The sequence below is a fragment of the Vanellus vanellus genome (genome assembly GCF_965231255.1).
Source record: "Vanellus vanellus genome assembly, chromosome: 2".
Lineage (NCBI taxonomy): Eukaryota > Metazoa > Chordata > Aves > Charadriiformes > Charadriidae > Vanellus > Vanellus vanellus.
Window position 1 is genome coordinate 3,749,066 of NC_138906.1, and position 22,522 is coordinate 3,771,587.

Consider the following 22,522-nt stretch of genomic DNA (forward strand, 5'->3'; position numbering starts at 1 on the left):
AATGTGAAAACATAAGTCAAGTCCAGTCCCTGATTAATGTTTAGACCCCCAAAACTCCCCAAAGCATCCTTTTTTAAAGGCTCTCAGATGCCATCTGCACTCCCCAATACCCTTAAACAAATACAGTACCATTAGTAAAACAGCAAAAGTAGTATGTGCTGGAGCAGAAAGCAGGAGAGATATAAGGACATGAGGACGGTCACAGAGCCGTGCAGCAGCAGGGAGTTTGTTAGGTGAGGATGCTCAGAGGACTCTGAAAGCATCCTTATTAAAGATGAGAGAAACCTCCCCCGTGGTCCAAGGAATCCACAGTGAGATGGTAATGTCTGGGGGACAGATTTCTTCCTCCTCCCAAGAAGAATCACTTTGATTCCACACAGCCAAGGGAGGGTCTAGGGCTGTGCTGCCCATTTGGAAGCAGACAGATTTTGAGGGGTGACAGCCATCACGGAGCACTTGTTGTATGGCAGGTCAAGAGGGCATGTCCTGATCCCTGGTTCTGTGTTCTAGCTGTGCCTGTCCTTTTTAAACAAGCCCTGGAGAACACGGAAATGGAAGAGGGGAAATCTGTCTCCTTGAGCTGCGAGCTCACAAAAGCTGATGCCACTGTGGTGTGGAAGAAGGGAGAAACCACGCTTCAGGCAAGTGCCAAATATGAAATGAAGCAGAAGGGGACAGTGGCAGAGCTGGTGATTCATAATGCAGAGCCAGAAGATGCGGGAAGATACACCTGCGACACTGGAGACCAGCAGACCACAGCCCGAGTCAAAATCCATGGTAGGAATAAGACACCTGCTTGTGACCATTTGTTGTTGTTCTTCTTGCCGTGGTCCTGCCAGCTCCTGCGCATTTATAGTGAGAGTTCAGAGAAAAACAAAACAAAACAAAACAAAACAAAACAGGGATCAGTACAAACAAAAGGCAGCTCTGGCTGGGTCCATTATGTTCTCTGTTTTCTAGGACAATAACTCCATGCTAAAACATAGCAGTCAAATATACCCGATAACAAAATAGCTTTCCTTGCCTCCGAAATAACTGTTCTGCTTTCTGCTCTGGACAGAGGCGTTTGCCTGATCTCTAAGGAAGGTAAGAAGGGCCTCAGCTACACGTTTTGTTAAAGAACATGCAATTCTCTTCTGCACTTTTTCAGCAAGTTTTTCACACGTCTGTGACCATCAGCATTTGGGCAGCAGAAGGGTAATTACCTTGATAATCTAATTATTTGGAAATAATTGTTTTGGTTTTGTTTCCTCCCAAACTCACAGCATGCTATTGTAAATGCGAGTAGAGTCCTGGATGTGCAGGTCGGTCAGAGCTGGTTAGCTGTGCCCAAGAGAATTTGTTTTGGTTTTAAGTCCCATGTGAGGTCACCGGTTGTTAACGATGCTCCTAAAGTAAAATGAGAACGCTTCATTCCTCAGCCGCCTCTGTGCTCATCAAAGAAGAGCTGAAGAGCGTGGAAGCCGTGGAAGGTGGGACTGCCACCCTGCGATGCCAGCTGAGCAGAGAGGCCCCTGTGGAGTGGAGGAAGGGACATGCTCTTCTCCGGCCCAGTAACAAGTACCGGATGAGGCAGGAGGGCACAGTGGCTGAGCTGCTGATCCACGATCTGGACCCAAAGGATGCTGGAGACTATACATGTGTAGTGGGGAACCAAAAAACCACAGCAGCCTTATCAGTGAATGGTAAAAAGTCAGAAATAACCTGTGAAACTCTGGAATGTTTTTTGTCCATCTCTTCCCTCCTCCTCTCTGTACATTCCCTTACAACACCTACCTTCATGTCCTGATTATACTTTTTTTCATCCTGCCACGTTTTCACGTTGCCATGTCCCTCCTTTCCCCAGTCTATCCACAATCAGCTTTCACTATGCCCAATGTTGGATGTGTGTGTGTTGTGTTGTCTTCTTACCTGTCCTCAGGTGAAGGGTGCTCACGTGAATGTCTGTTTTCCTAAATTAGTATGGAAACATAAGATTCCTTGGGATTCTCTGTTAAGGAGGGTTCATCACCTTTAATGATGAGGATGAGTTTTTCATTTGCATGCATGATCCCAATCAAGATCACGCATTCTTTGATTCCCACAGAACAATTTACTAGAGGGTTTGGGTTTTTTTACTGGACACAAGAAAAGGCAGGATGTGCTTAAGGGTAAGGGTGTTGGAATAAGGCTTAGGCAGTTAGCCAATAAATGAGCAGAGGTCTGGGCAGGGTCTTGGGTTGCAATCCCTTTTCATTCTGCATCTCTCAGCCCTGCCAGTCCGTTTCAAAAAAGAGCTGAAGAACGAGGAAGCCACCGAGAGCGGGACGGCCACGCTGCAGTGCGAGCTGAGCCAGGCGGTGGGCTCGGTCGAGTGGAGGAAGGACGGGAAGGTGTTGGTGCCAAACGGCAAATACAAAATGAGACGGGAAGGGCGTTTTGTCGAGCTGGTAGTCCAAGACCTAGACTTGACGGATGCTGGGAGCTATACCTGCCTGTGTGGAGACCAGAAGACAACAGCTACTTTGAGAGTGAATGGTAACCGTTCTCCCAGTGTTTCTCATTAAGCCCCAAAATGTTTGACAGCATCTGCTGGTCATCTGAAACTTGGTCAGGGTGACTTCTTAGAGGTTTCATGTTCCTCGGCTCTGTGGTGCCAAAGAGTCACCCTATTAGAGAATATCCCCTTGTGATTCTTTTCTTTCCCCCTCTGAGACAGCACAGTTATGTTCTATATTGTTTTCTCTGATTTCTTTCCCTCTACACTAGGAGGTTTTACCCCCTTTCAACTGTACGCACCTAGCAGTAGTGCTTTTTTTGGTTAAGTGTAGCCCAGTAACTCACAGCAGAGTCCAGTTCATGTTAACCGAGTGCTGATTCCTTCTCTGTTGGTATTGCATCCTTCAGCCTTGCCTATCCTCTTCCAAGAAGAAATGTTGAACAAGGAAGCTACAGAGGGGGAGGCAGTCACTTTGCACTGTAAACTGAGCAAATCGGCCCCGGTCGAGTGGAGAAAGGGGAATAAGGTCCTCAAGCCAAGTGAAAAATACAAAATAGAGCAGGAAGGTCCCTTTGCAGAGCTGATGATCCGGGATTTGGATTTGGCAGACGCTGGGGATTACAGCTGTGTGTGTGGAGATCAACAGACTACGGCTGCTTTGACAGTAAATGGTAAAAAGAAATTCTCAGCACATGCCCTGAGTAAACCTGTATAATTCCAAATTCTCTTCTTCTTTCTCTTCAGTTTCATCTGGTCCCTGTATGCTTTATATCTTCCCCACTGCTGATTAATTTTTCTATCCTGCTTTTCTTCTCTCTCTGTCCTTTCACCTGATGCCCTCTTGATGTGCTATCTGTGTTCCTCGATGTTCAAATGACAAGTAGAGTGCAGGTCCCCAACTCAACACAATCTCCCCAGTCCAGTTCAGCTGCTTGTTTAAAAGTTTTCCCATTGGGATTGACCTAAAAGTGGGAATAAGATTTACTTTTTGTGACATAGACTGTTACACTTGTTGCTCCTAAGAGGAGCAAGTTTCCATCAATGTATGATGTTACACAAGGACTATCGTAATGAAAAAACGCCTTTTTATTCTCCTACTTTTCCCAGCCCTTTTTTACCAATTTTGGTTTAACTCTTCAAGAGCATATACTTTATCTCTGCAGAAAGCTGACAGCGTGTTTGTAACAGCATGTTTTAAGGGGCACTATTTATAAAAACACAGACAGTGCCATGAATCTTCTGTAGGACTTCTGTAGAACTGCTGTTTTTCTCAAGGGAAACAAAATGCTCTGGGTCTCACATTGAAATATGGTCTCTGATTTTACCCCTTTGATTTTGTGGTGTATAAAGTAAAGGATAGATGGCTTGTCAGCTAAGTTTGCAGATACTTTAAAACTTGCTTTAAAAGCAAGTTTGTCTGTGGGGACCAAATATTAAAACTCGGATTGAAATACATTTTGAAATGTTCGAGATTGGAACAAAGTCCTGGAGTGTGAAGAAGGTCCTGTGGCCTCAGTGATGTGCAGGTTCAGGGAGATGAGAGAAGAGAGTGAGTAGATCATGCGTCAGGCTTTCTCAGCTTTGATGCCGTGTCCGTATTGCGTTTACTCTGCAGTCCTGCCTGCTCTTTTCACCAAAGACCTGACAGACGAAGAAGGCACAGAAGGTAAAAGTATCTCTCTGCGCTGTGAGCTGAACAAGGCTGCTGCTAACGTGGAGTGGAAGAAGGGCTTCAAGACCCTCAAATCAAGTGACAAGTACAAAATGAAACGCGAAGGTGTCATTGCTGAGCTTATAATTCAAAATCTAGACACGACAGATGCTGGAAATTATTCCTGCGTGTGCGGAGACCAGCAGACTATGGCAGTTTTAACAGTACATGGTAAACCAAACAAAACAAAACACATACTAAAAATAACTATCCCGTTTCCTCTGTTCATTTGGACAGATACCTGGTCACCCTACCATCTCCTTCCTTCTGCCAAACCCTTACCCGCAGCTCCCTGATGCCAAGGAGGTGCTCCCATTGGCGTCAGTGCGACCGGGGTACATGGCACAAGAGGGGTATCGGTGTGCGAGCTCAGAGAAACACGTAGGCAACCTGGATTGCCGCTACTGTTTTAATTAGGGTCCATCATTTTGCTTTTCCCCTTGAAAGTTCCTTTATTAGACTCACTGTTATGCTCAAGCCCAATAAAATGGGTTGCCTTAAAGGGACTATGACTTAGGGATTTTAAGGTTTCATAAAAAGGCTGTGTTTTCATAAAATTCCCAAGGGTTAGGTTATTTGCTGGAATCTTATTCCCATACTCCATTCCTGGGACAATAAGGATTTGTCATTGCAGTCAGTTACTCCCCTACGTAAAGCAAGTCCAAACCTTCTAAGTGACGACTGTTCCCAGGGAGAATTTTGATTTTTACTGCAACTGATGTGTTTGAAATGATATATCAGTTCAGGGGAATATACTTGTTTTCCCACCAGGTATTGAAATGAACAATTTCATTTCAAACTGACGTTTAAAATGAAACTCCAATGTTTCATTTTTATTTTTTTAATGGACAATGTCTTTTCATTTGCTTAAGTATCCTCCCATTATAGTTTAAAACATCATATAAGAAAACCAATTTTTTTCAGAAATTTCAAATTAGTATTTATTTGTTTTGCTTGAAATTTCCCAGGAAAAAATTGGGTTTTCTTCTTTTGTCTGTATTGATTTGTGACTCTCAGTACATGTAAATTATCTCTATGGATTACAGCAAACTTCGAGTCCTTTCCTGGTCGTGGCATTTTTTCCATGTAGCGATTCATGAAGACTATTGATGACCTATGTTCTTGTATTGATAAATCAGTTCAAGATGAGAGGGAAAAGGAAAATTAAACATCGGTGTTTAATTTTAACTCTTTGGAGCATTACATCTCACTGCTCGTATTGCTGTCCTTCAGCTTTGCCTGCATTTTTCAAAGAAGGATTGAAGAACAGAGAAGCCACAGATGGTGCGACAGCCACTCTGCGCTGTGAGCTGAGCAAGGTCGGGGTCCCAGTGGAGTGGAAAAAAGGGAACAAGACTCTCAAACCGAGTGATAAGTATAGGATGAGACAAGAAGATACCGCTGCAGAGCTGTTGATCCGAGATCTGGAGGTAGAAGATACGGGAGAATACACCTGCGTGTGTGGAGATCAGAAGACCTCAGCTGTCTTGACAGTCCATGGTAAAAAAGCCGTTCTCCATTGTGATAGCAGTATCTCGGGGAGGTCCCTTTTCTCTGGGAGGTCTCTCTCCCGCTTACTTTGATGTTTTGACTCTGCAGCGCTTTCTCCCTTTGCTGGCTGTGTTTCATCCCATCTCCCACTGTCTGTCAGTTTGAAACTGGTGGCGATATGGCAAAGTAAAGAAGAGTTGTGAGAATTTCTCATCTTAGTCTTCACTTTTTACAAGTGAAACAGGCACCTGTACGTAAGGCCAAAAGCGAGGAGACCTCCAGCAGCCAGCTGGTTCCCAGAGGGTTTGTCCTTGCGTCCCGGTGATGTCAGTGGATTTCCATGCCTAACTTGAGGGAATGATCTTTAAAAATATTGACGTTAGTTAGTGAGAGGTTTTCCCATTCAGGAATAACTGACTGTCCCCCTGCTTTGTGGGACTGTGATATATTCTGCTGAGGAAATGGTACTTTCCAAAAAAAAACCCCAAACTGTTATTCTGTAGGTCCTGATTTAGGGAGTAGTGAGGCAGGTTTGGTTCCCGTCTCTGCCATGGTGAATAGCGACATGCTTCCGTTGCCCCTCCAGCAGAGACAGTTCATTTATCATTCCAATAAATGAAAGAATAGGTTTTATTTGAGATATATCTTAAGGACAGGGGCAAAACTGTGGAGGCGAAACTCTCTTCTCTCAGATTTTCTGCACGCTTTTACTTCTTCTCTTTCCCCCAGCTGAAGGTATTTCTGTTCCCCCCGCCTCTGAGCTGGCACTTTCTTCCCTGTTCAAGTCGCCTCTTTTTTTGCGTTGGTGGCACACCACAAGGCGAGACGCTGAATGCTGCTAGAAAAAACACTGTATTCCTGTTATTAGAGCCCTTATGTCCTCAGAAATTATAGTTTAAAGGGGCACCTGAAGTTATATTGCTTTTTTTTTTTACTTTCTAAACAAGAAAGATAAATTATGGTCTCAGGACAGGTAGAGATCTCCAGCTAGCAGTGGCGTCATCCGGGGCAATGACTTTCAATCAAAAGTCAGGTCATTAAAGCTGAAGATAGATGAATTCAGACTGAAATAGGTAGAGAGGACTACTGGAATCCGCTGGGAATTGACGAACGTAAGTCAACATTAGGGACAGGTCACGGTGGCAATTATCCCGGTGAGATCCTGCAGTAGTTTTCTCGTAGATGCAGTTTTCAAGACTGTATGATTTGTTCTTCTGTAACAGTGACGGACTGGCCTCAGGACCCAGTCCTAATTATCTCAAGGCCCGGTTAATGGTTTTGACGTACTTTCTGTTTATATTACGTCCCGCAGCTTTGCCTGCACTGTTCAAAAAAGAGCTTGCCAGTATGGAAGCCACAGAAAACGGGACGGCCGTGCTGCAGTGTGAGCTAACTAAACCCACTCCGGTGGAGTGGAGGAAAGGGCAAAAGGTGCTCAAGCCTAGTGAGAAGTACAAAATGAGACTGAAGGATACCGTTGCTGAGCTGACCGTCCATAGCCTGGAGGAACAAGATGCGGGAGATTACACGTGCGTGTGCGGAGACAAGACGACCACTGCGTCCCTGACAGTGCATGGTAAAATACATAAGTTTAAAGGGATTTTCTGCTTTGTCATCTGTGATCTCATTGCAGGGTCACAACCTGGTCTGATCTTGATCCCGTCTATTATTTTAAATTGTTCTGACAGCTGTATCAACCACTGGGAATAACTTTTACTGAAAGTCCTTCTCTTAGGACTGAGAAATGGCACCGTACAGTCTTTTTGGTCCCTGTCCTTTCATGTTAATGGAATGTGGAAGCAGATAACGAAGACCTCACTGAAGTCATAAATAGCACTTTCAGTATTTCCATTAATTAATTTCTTTAGGCATATCACTGAGATTTCGCTTGTTTTTCTTGAATGGCTTGAACGGTGCTCTGTTAGGATAACAAGTGAGGAAGGCAGGTGGGAATGGTACACTGCAGCCTGGAATTTTAAATAACAGAGTGTTCATTTGAATTGTTCATCTGACCTCAAGACAGAGCTGTGCATAGTTCCTTGAGATCTTGGGATCAGCTTTCTGTTACTATGTCTTAAAACACCTTTAAAGCATACCTTCCAGTACTGAAATTATAGTTTTACACCACTGATCTTCAAGTCAGTTGTGACACACTTAATGTGGTGTGTTGCAAAGCACAAGGCAGGGATGCCCCTGAAATCATCATTTGCCTCTCAGGTACTGTATGTTCTAAATCTTGTAGAGATTAAAGGGTTTTAATCCAGTGGAGAAGTCAAGACACAGTATTTCCTCGGTTTTAAAGTGCTCTCTCTTCACCTGTGATCTTCAGCCCTTCCTCCGCATTTTATAAAAGAGTTGAAGAACGTGGAAGCCACAGAAAATGGCACAGCCACTCTCTGCTGCGAACTGAACAAGCCCGCAGCCGCCGTGGAATGGAGGAAAGGAGACAGAGCCCTGGAGCCGAAGGACAAGTTCAGCATGAGATGCGAGGGCACGACTGCTGAGCTGGTGATCCGAGAGTTAGATCTGACAGATGCTGGAGATTACACATGCTGTTATGGAGATCAGAAAACCACCGCTGCACTAAAAGTGAATGGTAAAAATAAAATAAAAAAGAATATATGTATATATATGTAACAAATTAAGTGGGTTATTTTCAACCAGGTGGTGGTTGTTGGTTTTTTTTTAACAGCATAGTAGTATCAGCTTTAAAATTGCAGCCCCGTTTCTGATGAATGTGGTTGGACAGGGGTGTAAATGCCTGAATGCACCGGTCAGTATCAGGCACAGATCAGGTGTTCACTGCAAGAATTTCAGATATTCATCTTGGTACTAACTCATTCCTTTGATGTAGTAGTTGCTAGAAAAGGAAAATCATTATTGCGAAGTTGGTTGTAAAGATGTTACAATCCTAAAGGTGAGAATATTAAAATTTGGTGATATTTTTGATACAGTTTTCAGTGTTTCAGAATAATTTGATGGTCCAGTTCTGCTTACCCCACTGTCTGAGGAGAAATCTCATGGAAAAGTGAGATTGATGCCTCAGATATAGTTTCATTTATGAGCTTTTTCAGTAATGATTTGCGTTGCAATAGGACTTAGACACGCTAGTTAGGCTTTATTTTCCATTGTGGTAGCCAATACCCAAAGTAAGGTAGGGCTCAGTCTTGCAGAGTCTGAAGAAGTTGAGAGTGGTGGTTCTCCATTTCATGCCATAGACCGTACCATACAGAAAGCTCTGGCTTACAAATAAGGTGTTTTCCAGTTTTCCAAAGTCACTGTTTTATGGTTCTCAGAGTGGTTATCAATCCTGCTTAATTAGGGAAGGCTTTGCTTGTCACATTTGGTTGACAGACCAAAGAGAAATAGTTCCTTGGATAGCTGCCGTGGTCATACACTCTGCTCATTTTGAACTCCTCAGCCCTGCCCGCACGCTTCAAGAAAGAGATGAAGAATGAAGAAGCCACAGAAGGTGGAACAGCCACGCTGCAATGTGAGCTTTCTAGGCCTGCCTCTGTGGAGTGGAAAAAGAAACACAAAGTGCTCAAATCGAGTGAAAAATATACTATGAGACAGGAAGGTACCACAGCACAACTGCTGATCCGTGCTTTAGAAGTCAAGGATGCTGGGGAATATACGTGTGTGTGCGGAGATGAGAAGACTACGGCAGCACTGACAGTGCATGGTAAAGAAAACAGAAATGAGAAATTTTTGTGTGCTTTTTCTCCTGTTTCCTCTGGAAGCCTCAGTACTGACACAGAGTCCTTTCTCTAATCTTGCCATCATTAATTCTGTCGGTAATGGATTTTTGAGTTTTTGTCATGATTTTTATCTAATTCTAACTAGAACTGTAGTTCCACTACTATACTAACGTTTTCCCTGTGCTCTTCCTGCTCTTGCTGGTGCACAGCTGTACTGCTTTGCACCACACCGAAGGCTTAAGGATTCCATGTGCTTGCATTTTTTGTTCTCTTTTACTTAATTTTAACTTGAGCCTGGCGAGTTCGAGCAGCAGGAACACTCATATTTCTTAGAAATGGCGATCTTGGAGTTCAAGTTACGTTAGGATTTGCTGGATAGTTTTAAATACTGAAAACAAAACTTGATTCAGTGCAACTTTTTTATGTAACTCTGACCAAGAATCATGCAGATTTATATTCTAGTATTGCGGAATACTCAGCATTATAGTGTGAGTTCACTGTCCTCAGTCAAATTCATCTGCAAACTTTCCTTGGAAGAGAGGGAAACTTTCTTTCCACTGTTAATATAGGACAGTAGGAAGTTGTTTCAGCCGTCTTTCTCACCTGGAAATTCAGTAGGTCAATGAGTTGATTTCTTTTACTGCCCAGGCTTTTTCATCTTGGTATTTACCAATAAAACAAGGATGGCTTCGCTCTTGAACTTCTAATTTAACCATGGAATACAGAATTGGAAAGGGCCTCTACAAGTCCTGTAGTCCATTCTTGAGCCCCAAGTCACCATCACGCCTGCCTAGCCTCACCCCACTGCTGCAGAATTTGCCATTCCCCATCACACTCATTCCACTGCCTAGCCATCAGTGCTGCCAGAAAGTTCTTCCTGATTTCAACAAAAGTCTTCCTCGAGCTGGCTTAAGTCATTACTTCCTATCCCATATCCTGTAGAGATGGAAAAATATTTTCCTCTGTGTGAAAGATTTGAAAATTTGTATCTTGTCTCCTTTCTGTCTTCTCTTTTCTGGACTAAGCACCTTCAAACCTTTCACTCTTTCTTCATAGGTCATGTTTTCTAGACTTCAGCTCATCTTTGTTGCTTTCTGGACCGTCTTCAGTTAATCCACATCTTTCTAGAAGTGTGGTGGCCAAAAGCAGACTACAGGGCTCCATCTGGAGTAGGATGGAAGGAATTCATGTGTCTTGTATATGACACTCTGGTTTACATATCTCTATTATGATGTTTGCTTTATTCACATCAGAATTGCGTATTTTTTACCTGCATCTGCTCCCTGATCCTTTGTAGCCCCAAATCTCTCTCTGCAGATCTGCTGCTTATTGTTTCCTATTTGAGCTGTTGATTGTTCCTATATATAGTGTTTTGCACCTGCTTTTGCTGAATTGCAGCGTACTTTTGCACCACTGCTTCATCAAGATCTTCTATATCCAAATACTGTTTAACAAAGTCCTTTCAGCTTCCCTCCCTTCCCAGCTTGCGATCATCTGAAAGTTAATGACTCCTCTGCGTTTCATTGTCCAAGTCACTTAAGAAAATGCTAAATAATGCTGGACTCCAGAGTACTGAGGAACTCTGCTCAACTCATTCTTTCATTGTGAGTGTAAATCACAGTTGAATACTCATTCTTTGACTGTGGTTTGCAAACAGGTGGTGCTTCCTACTGTAGTTCCACCTATACCTAAGTCAGGGTATAAATAAAGGTAAAATAAAAGCATACAGCATATACTGTGTCTTTCTATCGGCGAAGCTTATTAAACTATGACAAGAAAAATTGCACTGCTCCACTCCTTCATGAAGAGAAAAGCTTTTGGCAAGTCCAAGTGTATTGCCGCAATATTTTTCAGAGAATTAAAGCTAAGCTGAAATGGCCGTAATTCCTTGGATCCTCTCTCTGCTGCCCCCCTCTTCTCCCTTTTTCCAAGACAAGCACTGTGAACGGGATTCAGCTTGTAGATCAAGACTGGTGAGTGTTCCTAAGCTCCCATTGTTGTCAGTGGACATCTAGTCAGCACAGTCAATGGAAGCCGGGGAGACATCCAGTTCACCTCATAGCGGACATTTACCTTTGGCCAACAGGTAGCTCCTCCGTTGACTTTGTTTGGATCTTTCTTGACTGTCCTGGGAGCTTAGACTCTTGGTTTACATGGTGAGAACTAAATGTGCGTGAGACCCTTTCCTTCCCTGAGTTTCCATGTTTTTCTATACTTGTGGAATATCACCCATTCTCTTTGGTTTTTCCAGAGTAACTGTTAATGTCTGATGTTGGTTGACCCCGTGCCTTAACTATTCCAGAACAAATTTCATCACACCAAGGTGCTTTGAGAATATTCAGTTTATTTAAATGTTCTCTAATCCATTTTTTTCTTATCCTAGCCAGAATTCCTATTATCTTCTTAGCTATCATTAACTTGTAATATTAAAGAAGAAAACAGGAATTAAATATTTCAGCTCTCCCCATGTTACCCACCGTCAACTTACATTCCTGAAAGTTGGTAGACCAACTTCTCCCTTGTTGTTTTGCTTCCTTCTAATCTACCTACAGAATGTCGTTGTATTATTTCTGCTTCTTTCTAGTTCAGGCTGGCCAGGTTTCCCGGGATTTGCATGCTGATTTCTGATACAGCCAAGAGCCTCAAGTTCAACCATGAGCAGAGGACACAGAAAGCTCCTGGAGTAGTGATACCACCTAGCTGATGGGTACAAATATAGAAAGCATATGGCCATGTCTGGAGGCATTTAATACCAGCACCGTTTAGCTGATTACCTTTCAGCGCCTCTTTCTTGTTGGTCTTTTTGTCCATGAGGTGACAGAGTCCAGGAATGGGGAATTGCCCTTGACCTTCTTGAGACGTGCTGGGAACCTGGCCTTTCTGGTTTTGCCTCTACATTATGTAGTATTTCTTTTGCACTCGTCTAAATCCCCCCTATTTTATAGGTCTCTTGAGTTTCAGGACATTGAATAATTTGTGATTTAGGCAGGCTATTCCTGATGATCCTTGGAATGAGCGAAGTAGTCTCTGGAATTATGTCCTTAACATAGTTTCTTTGAGAAGTTTTCCACTCTCCTAATCTACCTTGTCCCTTAAGTTTGTTTCTGCTTGATCATAAGTAACAATTCTTGAATTATCGAAGCTTGCTTGCTTGTTGCCCACAGAATTTCCTTTCGCTCTTCTCCATCATTATTTGTCTTTGAATCCATGAGCTCTCCTGCTTCGTAGTCGGTGTCTGCCCAACGATCCTCCACATCTATATTCTCAAATATTTATTTCTTGCTGGTCAGAGTCAGGAATTAGAGATCCTCCTCTCCTGTTCTTTCATATCTATTCTATATCCAAAAGTGGTTCCCACCTCATTTCAAAGACTTAGCAGACATCATCCCATCCTACTGCTCCCACAGTATTACCCCATTACCATCCAGTCTTATGCTCTGAATGATCCTATTAACTGTTCCAAAAGGGATGGGGTGTTAGGATGCACCTGAACTTTCTGGTGTGAAGGTCTTATAGCAGATTTCCTCAATGGAGACATTGTCCTTCTTTTTCCTTTTTATTGTTACCCAAACGCTTTCAAGAGGTCTCTCTGAGTCTGCTTTTCATCCTCATTCTAACTCTCGGGCTAGGTGCGTCGGCATCCTTAACATATGAGGTAAAACCTTTTCATTTTTTCCCTTTAGCTTTTTTCCCTGATCCTGGTGTAACCTGCTATATCAATTTCCCAGGCCGAATTATACTGAGAAAGTTACAGTTTTGACCATACGTGAAGTTTTCCCATTCCTGCTGTTTATTCTCCATACAGCTCTACACCAGCAGCAAATTTACCCACTGTATAAGACCCTTTTGTGTCTATGATACAAATTAGTATCTTCCTTCTGTGAGATGATCTTCATGTCAATACCTAGGCATGGATAGACGCTGGTAAACATCAGGTTCATTTGTTTTTTGGTGGCCAGGAACTGCACATCATGAAAATGTTTGCTCCTTTGTTTCTCAGCCCTTCCCGCTCTCTTCAAAGAAGAGTTAAGAAATGAGGAAGCCACGGAGGGTGAAGTGGTCGCTCTGCGCTGTGAGCTGACCAAAGCCGCTTCAGTGGAGTGGAAAAAAGGACACACAGTACTCAAACCTAGCGAGAAATACAAAATGAAGCAGAAGGATGTCACTGCAGAACTGCTGATCCATAATCTAAATGAGAGCGATGCTGGTGATTATACCTGCGTGTGTGGGGATAAGCAGTCCACAGCTTCCTTAGCAGTTCACGGTAATAACCGATTTCGTCTAGATGTCCTCATTATGAAGCTTATGGTTTGAATTCATTTTTTTCTCCATGTTCATTGTTATCTCTGCATAGTTCCTCTGAGTCTGAGTTTGCATGTTATAGTCATGGCAATTAATTTGCATTTTGTGATTTAAGGGGAAAAGTCTCCATCCCGTTTCCTAACACAAAAGTGTTTTTAGGACCTGATCCCTAAAGCAGATGTGAGGTCAGACCTGAAGACAGCTTCCCCGTGACACACTCGCCTTTCCTTCCCCCCGCCATGCCCTTCCCCAGGAGGCTGTGTTTGCTGCTCCAGTTTAACCCTCTGTCCATTGCGTCCTCAGCGCTGCCCGCACGCATCAAGGAAGGCCTGAAGGACGAGGAGGTGACAGAAGGTCAAGCAGCCACCCTGCGCTGCGAGCTGACCAAGGTTGCTCAAGTAGAGTGGAGGAAGGGAAGCAGTTTGCTCAAAGTCAGCGACAAATACAAAATGAGACAGGAGGGCACGGTCGTGAAGCTGCTTATCCACGACGCAGAATTGAAAGATGCTGGAAAATACACTTGTGTGTGTGGAGAACAGGAGACAACAGCTGCCTTGATAGTGCATGGTAAAAAACATATACGTATATCTGTATTATTGTGTATTTCTCTGTCAGCCCGTCGCTATTGTGTGGTGTTCACCTGTGGCTGAATTTGTTTCTTTAAATTTGTAAGCTGTCTCTAAGATCTGGTTGCATCCAGGCTGCTTTTCTGTTCCTGTCTATTGCTTTGTCTAAAGTCCCAGAATTCTGAGGAAAGGAAGCACTTTCCATCCTAAAATGTCTCTCTGCTTCTGTACTACCCCATCCCTCCCATCACCTGTGTGCCACGTGTCATTTTTAATGTCCTCTGTCCGTTTTGTGACCTTCAGCCCTGCCTGCACTTTTCAAAGAAGAACTGAAAGACCTGCAAGCCGGGGAAAGCCAAACAGCCACTCTGCGCTGTGAGCTGACCAAGGCTGCAGCTGTGTCATGGAAGAAAGGACACAAAATACTCAGGGCAAGTGAAAAATACATCATGCGGCAGGATAATGCCCTTGCTGAACTGGAAATTTGTGATCTAGAGCTGCAGGATGCGGGAGATTACACCTGTGTGTGTGGAGACCAACACACCACGGCTTCTCTGACAGTAAATGGTAAATTTGTCTTGTAGATGACTTAATTTTTTTTGTTTCTCTGAAATATTCTGTTGCTGTACGAAGTGTTCACCTGTCAGCTTTTTCCTAGGAATTAATTTGTGTTCAGGAAAGGAGAACTTCTTGTTCTGGCACTTAATTTTGGTCTCATATTCCCGAAAAGGGAGCTGAGGCCGTGACTATTTCTCCACGCGGACAAGCTGCTATGTCGTAAGTTTAAGGGAATATTGCCTAGGAAGCGCTCCTGGTAGACCAGCTGAGATGTCCTGCCCCCGTGGAGGGTGGCCCTATGACAAATTCTTTAGATCGCATCTTGAATCCATCCAGCCTGTTCTACTTTGACTTGTCAGCTCAGCACTTCTTTTCTTACTGTCGCTGCTGGATTTACTTTTCCAGATCATCGTAGTGATAACCTCAACCTCAGTGGCCAAAGTCCCTGACTTGGCCAGATTTGAACTTCAGTTGAGGTTTCATGATGCTGATCTCAAATGCAGAGCTGTTAGCTTAAATACACTATTGACTTTCCATTCCCAGCCCTGCCGGTGCTTTTCAAGGAAGAACTGAAGGATGAAGAAGTCCAGGAAGGAGCATCAGTCTCTCTGCAATGTGAATTAACCAAAGCGGCTCCAGTGCAGTGGAAAATAGGGTCCAAAGTGCTCAAAGCAAGTGACAAATATCAAATGAGACAGCCTGGCACCACTGCAGAGCTGGTCATTCATGACCTAGAAGTAAAAGATGCTGGAGATTATACGTGCGTTTGTGGTGACCAGAAGACAACAGCAACCTTAACAGTTCATGGTAAAAAGACCTTATTAAAATTAATAAATAGTTCATCTAGTGATAGACGTCACTCTGAAATTCATCTCTTTCTGCCCTGGTCAATAGCTTCTCCTTGGTTTTTTCCCCTTTCTCTTCATTCTATGTATAGCTCATTTCTTACAGAGAAAGACTAGCTCAGGGCAAATTTTTGGGTCATTATTAATCTTCCCTCCCTTTAAAAGGAGAAAATTAGATGTTTCTTTCTGTCCAAGTCCACTTTTCTTGTACATTTACATTTCTCAGCTCTTCCCCCTCACCCCCATCCCCATGCTTCACTTCAGCCAACCACAGTTTTCTCCAAAATGCACATGTACGGTCTGTCAGGCCCTCTGCTCTCCAGGCACTGCTCAAAGGAGACCTGAGGGTTGGAGCAGCAGAAGGAGGAGGAGATGTCGCTCTGCTGGGTGACCTAGCCACAGCTGCTCCTGGGAGTAACAGGTACTTTAAGCAGGTCAGCCTGGAGAGGAGAAGGCTCTGGGGAGATCTTACAGTGGCCTTCCAGTACCTAAAGGGGGCCTACAAGAGAGCTGGAGAGGGACTTTTTACACGGCATGTAGTGATAGGATGAGGGGGAATGGCTTCAAACTGGAAGAGGGGAGATTTAGATTAGGTATTGGGAAGAAATTTTTACTCTGAGGGTGGTGAGCCCCTGGCACAGGTTGCCCAGAGAAGCTGTGGCTGCCCCATCCCTGGAGGTGTTCAAGGCCAGGTTGGACGGGGCTTAGAGCAACCTGGTGTGGTGGGAGGTGTCCCTGCCCAGGGCAGGGGGGTTGGAACGATATGATCTTTAAGGTCCCTTCCAACCCAAACCATTCTATGATTCTATGAGTTGAGTTACCATTTCAGAGCTTGCTACCTCTAACCGAGGTTTGAAGGATGCAGGGGTCTACACCTCTGTGTGTGGGGATCAAGACTACCTTTACACTTAGGTATCAAAAAAAAACCCTCAACAACACAGGTTATCAGCAGTTATACTCTTTTTTTATCCTGCTAGCTCCTAATAAACCACTCCAGAAATAAATCCTTGTATTATGTTAATAATCTCATTACCTGTTGTTCTGCTCTCCTCTCATTAATGAGTGTCCGTTTTAATGGAGTATCAGACCTTGGCTCTGAGGAACTGACTTGGTCAAAGAGACCTAGTTCTGTCCCCTCCAGCATTTTTCCAAAAACTTCTGGCTCCCCTCAGGCTTTCCTGAGACATTGACTTTTTCTGAGGCGTTTGGGGAGTAGTTTACATTCTGTACCCGCTGACAGTAGCTGTGCACAAGGCACGTTTGTGTTGGTAGTTAGTATTTCTGTAGGTTGTTCTGTCTTTGGGTTATGATTTGCAAAATGGGGAATAGTAAGAATCTGAAATTCTTATTACATGTAATGGCCTTTCAAACTTCAATTTAAAACCAGAAGTAGCTTTATTTTGAAATCCGTCTGCTTTCATGTAGATGGAAGATGCTTTCATGTAGCTACAAGTTTTTAGTAAAAACAAACCAGAAGATAACAATACCAGTATCCAAGAAATCATACCCGTGTAGGTAAAATAATACTGTATCCAGCGGTGTTGTCTGTGAGTGCTGTTGATCCAAGATCTGGATCTTTCTGTATTGTTCTTTCACCATAAAAAACAACAGACACCCGGGGCACTGATCCCTTATGGTAAGTGAAACCACGTCACGCTTGAAGAAGGATGCTCTCAGCGTTTCTGAACGTGGCTGTAGCTGAGCGTGGTTATGATAGGCTGAAAAGGGGAGGCAGGAGGGGAAATAATCCCAAGCATGAGAAAGAAATTAGGATTTTAATTCTGGTTTTCCAATGACCATTTGTCCATGTTGCATCCTTCAGCTCTGCCACCACTCTTTAAGGAAGAGCTAAAGAACAAGGCAGCAACAGAAGGTGGAGAAGTCGCCCTGCGCTGTGAGCTCACCAAGGCTGCTCCGGTGGAGTGGCGGAAGGACCAGAGGATTCTCAAAATGAGTGAGAAATACAAAATGAGGCAGGAAGGGACCAAGGCAGAGCTGGTGATTCATGAAATAACTGAGGAGGATGCAGGAGACTACACCTGTGTGTGTGGAGAGCACCAGACTACAGCTGTCCTAACAGTACAGGGTAAAAATCATCTTGACCTCCTATTTCCTAACTGGAAATGTCTGTCCTCTGCTCTAAGGTGTTCAATTTTCCACGTCTGTTTGTTCAACCTTATTAACTGAATTTCCATTCATTTGAAAGTATCCCCTGCCTTTGATGACCTGCAGGCTGTGTATATTGGAAAATACCCGTCTGCATTTTTCTGTGCCATCCTTTTGCCTTTTCCTTTCCTTAAACACAAACCTGCTGTCCTCCCATCTTTCCCTTCTGGCATTCCTTTCCCAGCATATGCACCCACTACTCTTTTGTCTTCCCTTTCCTGCATTTATTCTCTAAAACACAAATCTGTTTATTCTTTGCCGTTCCTTTCCTGCATTCCCAATACTTACCTTTTTAATATACTATAGGGTATAAAAAGCAGTATCCAGAACAAGGCTGGTATGATTTCTTCTGTACTGCGTTATGTTTTTATTGGGTTTTGTGCCCATAACCTCTGTCCTAATGCACAAAGACAGGTTTGCACTGGGAAACTGATTTTCTAAGCAGGAAAGAATAAATTCTTTCTGTGACCTCCTTCTGCTCTTATTTTGTTGCAAGAACCAGTTGCTGTGCAAACAAAACTGGTGTTTCAGCTTTACAGGGCTGGACATGGGAAATGTGCCAAAATCAAAGGTGCCAAACCTGTTTTCTAACCCGGATATTTTAAGTTAGCTGCACTGCTATGGAGTGAGACACTCAGTTTGAGATCTGAGGTATCCCACCTTGTTAAACAGGTGGAATATCCCATTATCCCCCCTAGTTAATAGAGGGACGTGTGTTAAGGTCACCCAATTTATTTCAAGGACACAACTTGCAGTGGGTACTAGAATTATGTTAAGTGGGGAAAATATGTTCTGATCAAGAAGGCAGGCTGGGAATCAGCGTCTGGAGGTTTTCTTTGGGGTCAAGAAGAATCTGTGAGCCCCAGCTGCATCTTTTCAAGGGTGTCTCAAGGAAGAAGGAATGATGATGAGTAAGGAGTTGTGCCAACGCTCAGAGCTCAGCAGGGCTGCTCTGTAAGGAGGAAAAGAGAGTACAAAGGCCTGAGGTTTGTGGAAGACATCAACGTATAGGTGAATTAAGGGGCTCAGAGATTATATTCTTAGTTCTTCTTAGATGGAAACTGGTAGAAAGCAGGTGTAAATGTCTTGAGGACAGTGCAATTTTGCTAATAGGAAGCCAGCATAAACCCAAATATTTAGGATATATATTTCCTCTAGGATGTCTTCATTTCTCTTTCCTCTCTTTGTTGCTGATGCTCACCCTTCCGTAACCTTCACACCTTTCCCCTGTCACTTCCTACTCTCACCCATCCTTGGAGATATCTTCAGTTTGTAATACTTTTTATCTGCATCCTTCAGCTGTGCCTCCGTTTTTCCAAGAAGAAATGACTGGCAAGGAAGCAGTGGAAGGTGGAACGGCCACTTTGCACTGTGAGCTCAGCAAGGCATCTGCCCACGTTCAGTGGAAGAAGGGCCATCGTGTCCTTACCTCGGACAACAAGTACAGCCTGAGGCAGGAAGGCTGTGTCGTGGAGCTGGTAGTTCAAGATTTAGACTTGAACGATGCTGGAGATTATACCTGTGTGTGTGGAGACAAGACCACCACAGCTGCCCTAACAGTGCATGGTAAAGTAATCCTTGGGACTAAGGTCCTCCAAACCTTAGACCTGCCCCAGTCTTTGTTGCTATGGTCTGTTCCCATTCCCTTTCCGTTTGCTTGGGGTTTTGTGTTCCCTTGGAATTTGCTCGTGATCTTCCTCCTTCTGTTAGAACTGAGAAAAGAGCTGCCTGTTGGTGTGTGTCCTCCTCAGCTGTGCTGGACCTTTTCATTTTCCTTGCCCTGATGCAGAGTCCAGGGAAGTCAGGGGAGATTTTTCCGTTGTGTTCCACTGACCTGGATCAGGGCTCCGCAGCGTACCATGCATCCTCTCCCCCAGGACCTCTCCTTACTGCTTTTTTAGGAATATTCACTCTCTCTATGGTAATTCTTTTACTCTTCAGCGCTGCCTCCAGAATTCAAAAAAGACCTGAAAGACCTAGAAGCTGTAGAAAGTGGGACAGCTACTCTCCGCTGTGAGCTGACTAAACCCGCTGTGGTGGAGTGGAAGAAAGGGCAGGAGTTGCTCAAAGCAAGCAGCAAATATAAAATGAGTCAAGACGGTGCTGTTGCAAAGCTGATTATCCATGAGCTGGATGTGGAGGACACCGGAGATTACACCTGCGTGTGTGGAGACCAGCAGACAACTGCCACTTTGACAGTCAATGGTAAAAAAAAAAATGAATAACATTAAAAAGAGGGAAAAAAAAGAAGGGAAAAGTTTATAATATATTCTGAAAATAAAAGCTGTCTGTTAGTGTCACTTATGGAGAAGACTTGGCTCTGATTCCTAAGGAAGGTGGCACGATAGCATGGTCTATACGGCCTAACAGAGTGACCAGGTAGAAAACAGGGATTGCAACGCAGAACTAAACGCATTCTGTCAGTAAGTTACTTTCAGAATAATTATACTCTCTCCTTCAAGTTTCCTGCCTTAAGAGGGAATCTGAACCCTTACAGCTCCCTGCTGACCTTCAGAATATCTTCTCCAGGATCAGGGCAACATGTTGGCTACTTTTATAGGAGGAAAAATATTCTGCTATTTTTAGATCATTGATTAGATTAAGCTTGTATATACTTCATGGCAAATGTAACTTCTTGAAATCAATTTCTTCTTGTTCTGCAGATATTTCTGTTACCACTCTGGGGAAATAGCCTTGTGCTTTGTCTAGAGGATTGAGGCTTAGAGACATCTGCAAAAAAGCTCTTTTGGTGCTTTCATTTTCTTTCTGCTTTCTCTTTCCTAAACCCCAACTGCAGTATGTTGCAAGTTATATTTCTATTTTATAGCCTTACCAGCACTTTTTAAACAAGAGCTTCAGAATACCGAGGCAGAAGAAGGCGGTACAGCAATACTGAGGTGTGAGCTTACCAAACCCAAGGCTCCAGTAGAGTGGAGGAAAGGAGATACTACTCTCTACCCTGGTTTGAAATATGAGATGAAGCAACAGGGCTCCGCTGCTGAATTGTTCATTTATGACTTAGAACTGGACGATTCAGGAAAGTACAGCTGCGACTCTGGACATCAGCAGACGACGGCTGTGGTAACCGTACATGGTAGGCAGAGCACTGACCCTTGGTTCGGCAGAGATGAAGTCAAAGGAGCATCTCTCCGTGTTCGCTACACCCATTTCTTTGTTTTGCTGCTGGTCCATGCCAGCAGACATATTCTACTGGAGCACAACACACGGTCAAGTTAGAAGGGCTCTGCTTGCAGTATCTGGAAGGATTAATCAGCATCAAAGCAATTAAATATTGCCGTGATGTCAAAATATGATGAACCCTTCTGCCCCTGAGTGCAGGGGGTGTGGCTGCATAGGGGAACGGATAAGAGAAAATAAGCCAGGCAGGCTGACGGTTATTTTGGGATGTTGATTGCTTCAGTAGGCATAAGAGATGCCTGATTGGATGTAATGCCTGATTGGGATGATGAGAGATGCAACAATTGGTGGATAAAGCATTCCTATAACATGTGAATGTGCTGTATTATTTCTTGAGGCTTTGAGCCTCAGGTGTGAACACTGAGTACATCTGTTTTCCTCAGCCCCTCCCACCATCCTGAGCAAGACCTTGCCAGGAATCTGAATTGCCTCTTCCATTTATCACTCTATCATCATCTCTTACTGTATTGTGTCGTCTTACGTTTTGAATGATAACTTGATCTTTTATATGTTGACAGAAGACTTATTTGGAGGAAAAATACTCTTAATAGTGCAAACTCACAGACTTCCATTAAGGAACAAGGGTCTGTGTCCCACTGTGTCCCAACGGTCTTTGACTAGAGCACCCCGAGTTGGCATGGACATACTTCTGTAGGAAAGTCTGAGTCTTTCAGACCACAAACCATGCCACTCTGTGGACGACTCTCTAAGACCAGCTCTCACCATCTGTCCTCAGCTCTTGGTGCACATAACAGCTCAAGAAATGCGCTACTGAGACAGAGTGTTGCAGCCTGAGAACTGTGGAATCTTTAGAATAGGCCATTTCTAAAGAATGATGGTAGGATTGGGTCCTTTCTGGGCTAAAACACTCTGAAAACATTTCCTTCTCGAATTTTGCAGCACTGCCTATCACATTTAAGCAACCCCTTCAAAATAAGGAATCAGAGGAAGGAAGCACAGCTACGTTCTGCTGTGAGCTGTCAAAACCCAATGCTGCAGTGGAATGGAGGAAAGGAGGAGTGGGGCTGCAGCCCAGCCAGAAGTATGAAATGAGGCAGAGGGAATGCCGGGTAGAGCTCTTAATACATAATCTCAGATTAGAAGATACAGGAGAATACAGCTGTGATACTGGGGATCAGGAAACCAAGGCATCTTTAAATGTACAAGGTAGGTGGTGCGAGCTGACTCCTAAAGCGATATATGCCAGCCAACATGCAAAGCAACAGTTTGAATATGAATATTTTGAAGTACATTATTTTTTCCCTATATTTTGCCTTCCATCTGATGTGCTAGGGTTATTTTTATTATTTTCTTTACATGAGAATGGAAGAGGATGATACTTTGTTCTTCCAGTGCTGCATTTGAGTCTTGGGTTCTCAGAAGAAATACTTTCTAGTGTTAAGGCTTGGGAGAAATTAAAGAAAGAGCAATGCTTTAACATAACATCTGGACAATTCACATGATATGTAGCTTAAATATTTTTTAAAAGAAATTATGTGGAAGAA

General features: G+C 43.6%; 1 protein-coding gene across 10 annotated transcripts in view; it reads left to right on the forward strand.

The window, feature by feature from the left end:
• Positions 1 to 22,522, forward strand: part of OBSCN (obscurin, cytoskeletal calmodulin and titin-interacting RhoGEF) — a 209,400-nt gene that overhangs the window by 86,540 nt on the left and 100,338 nt on the right. Inside the window, exons 39-56 of one of the 10 annotated variants that reach the window (XM_082480089.1) lie at positions 511 to 777; positions 1,422 to 1,685; positions 2,251 to 2,517; positions 2,887 to 3,150; positions 4,095 to 4,361; positions 5,424 to 5,690; positions 6,994 to 7,257; positions 8,011 to 8,277; positions 9,103 to 9,366; positions 13,383 to 13,646; positions 13,988 to 14,251; positions 14,554 to 14,817; positions 15,352 to 15,615; positions 17,476 to 17,739; positions 19,119 to 19,385; positions 19,761 to 20,024; positions 20,647 to 20,913; positions 21,918 to 22,184. In XM_082480089.1, coding sequence (XP_082336215.1) covers positions 511 to 777; positions 1,422 to 1,685; positions 2,251 to 2,517; positions 2,887 to 3,150; positions 4,095 to 4,361; positions 5,424 to 5,690; positions 6,994 to 7,257; positions 8,011 to 8,277; positions 9,103 to 9,366; positions 13,383 to 13,646; positions 13,988 to 14,251; positions 14,554 to 14,817; positions 15,352 to 15,615; positions 17,476 to 17,739; positions 19,119 to 19,385; positions 19,761 to 20,024; positions 20,647 to 20,913; positions 21,918 to 22,184 — 4,776 coding nt within the window. The remainder of the gene's footprint in view (positions 1 to 510; positions 778 to 1,421; positions 1,686 to 2,250; positions 2,518 to 2,886; positions 3,151 to 4,094; positions 4,362 to 5,423; positions 5,691 to 6,993; positions 7,258 to 8,010; positions 8,278 to 9,102; positions 9,367 to 13,382; positions 13,647 to 13,987; positions 14,252 to 14,553; positions 14,818 to 15,351; positions 15,616 to 17,475; positions 17,740 to 19,118; positions 19,386 to 19,760; positions 20,025 to 20,646; positions 20,914 to 21,917; positions 22,185 to 22,522) is intronic. The other 9 variants (XM_082480091.1, XM_082480092.1, XM_082480094.1 and 6 more) reach the window with 9 other exon arrangements.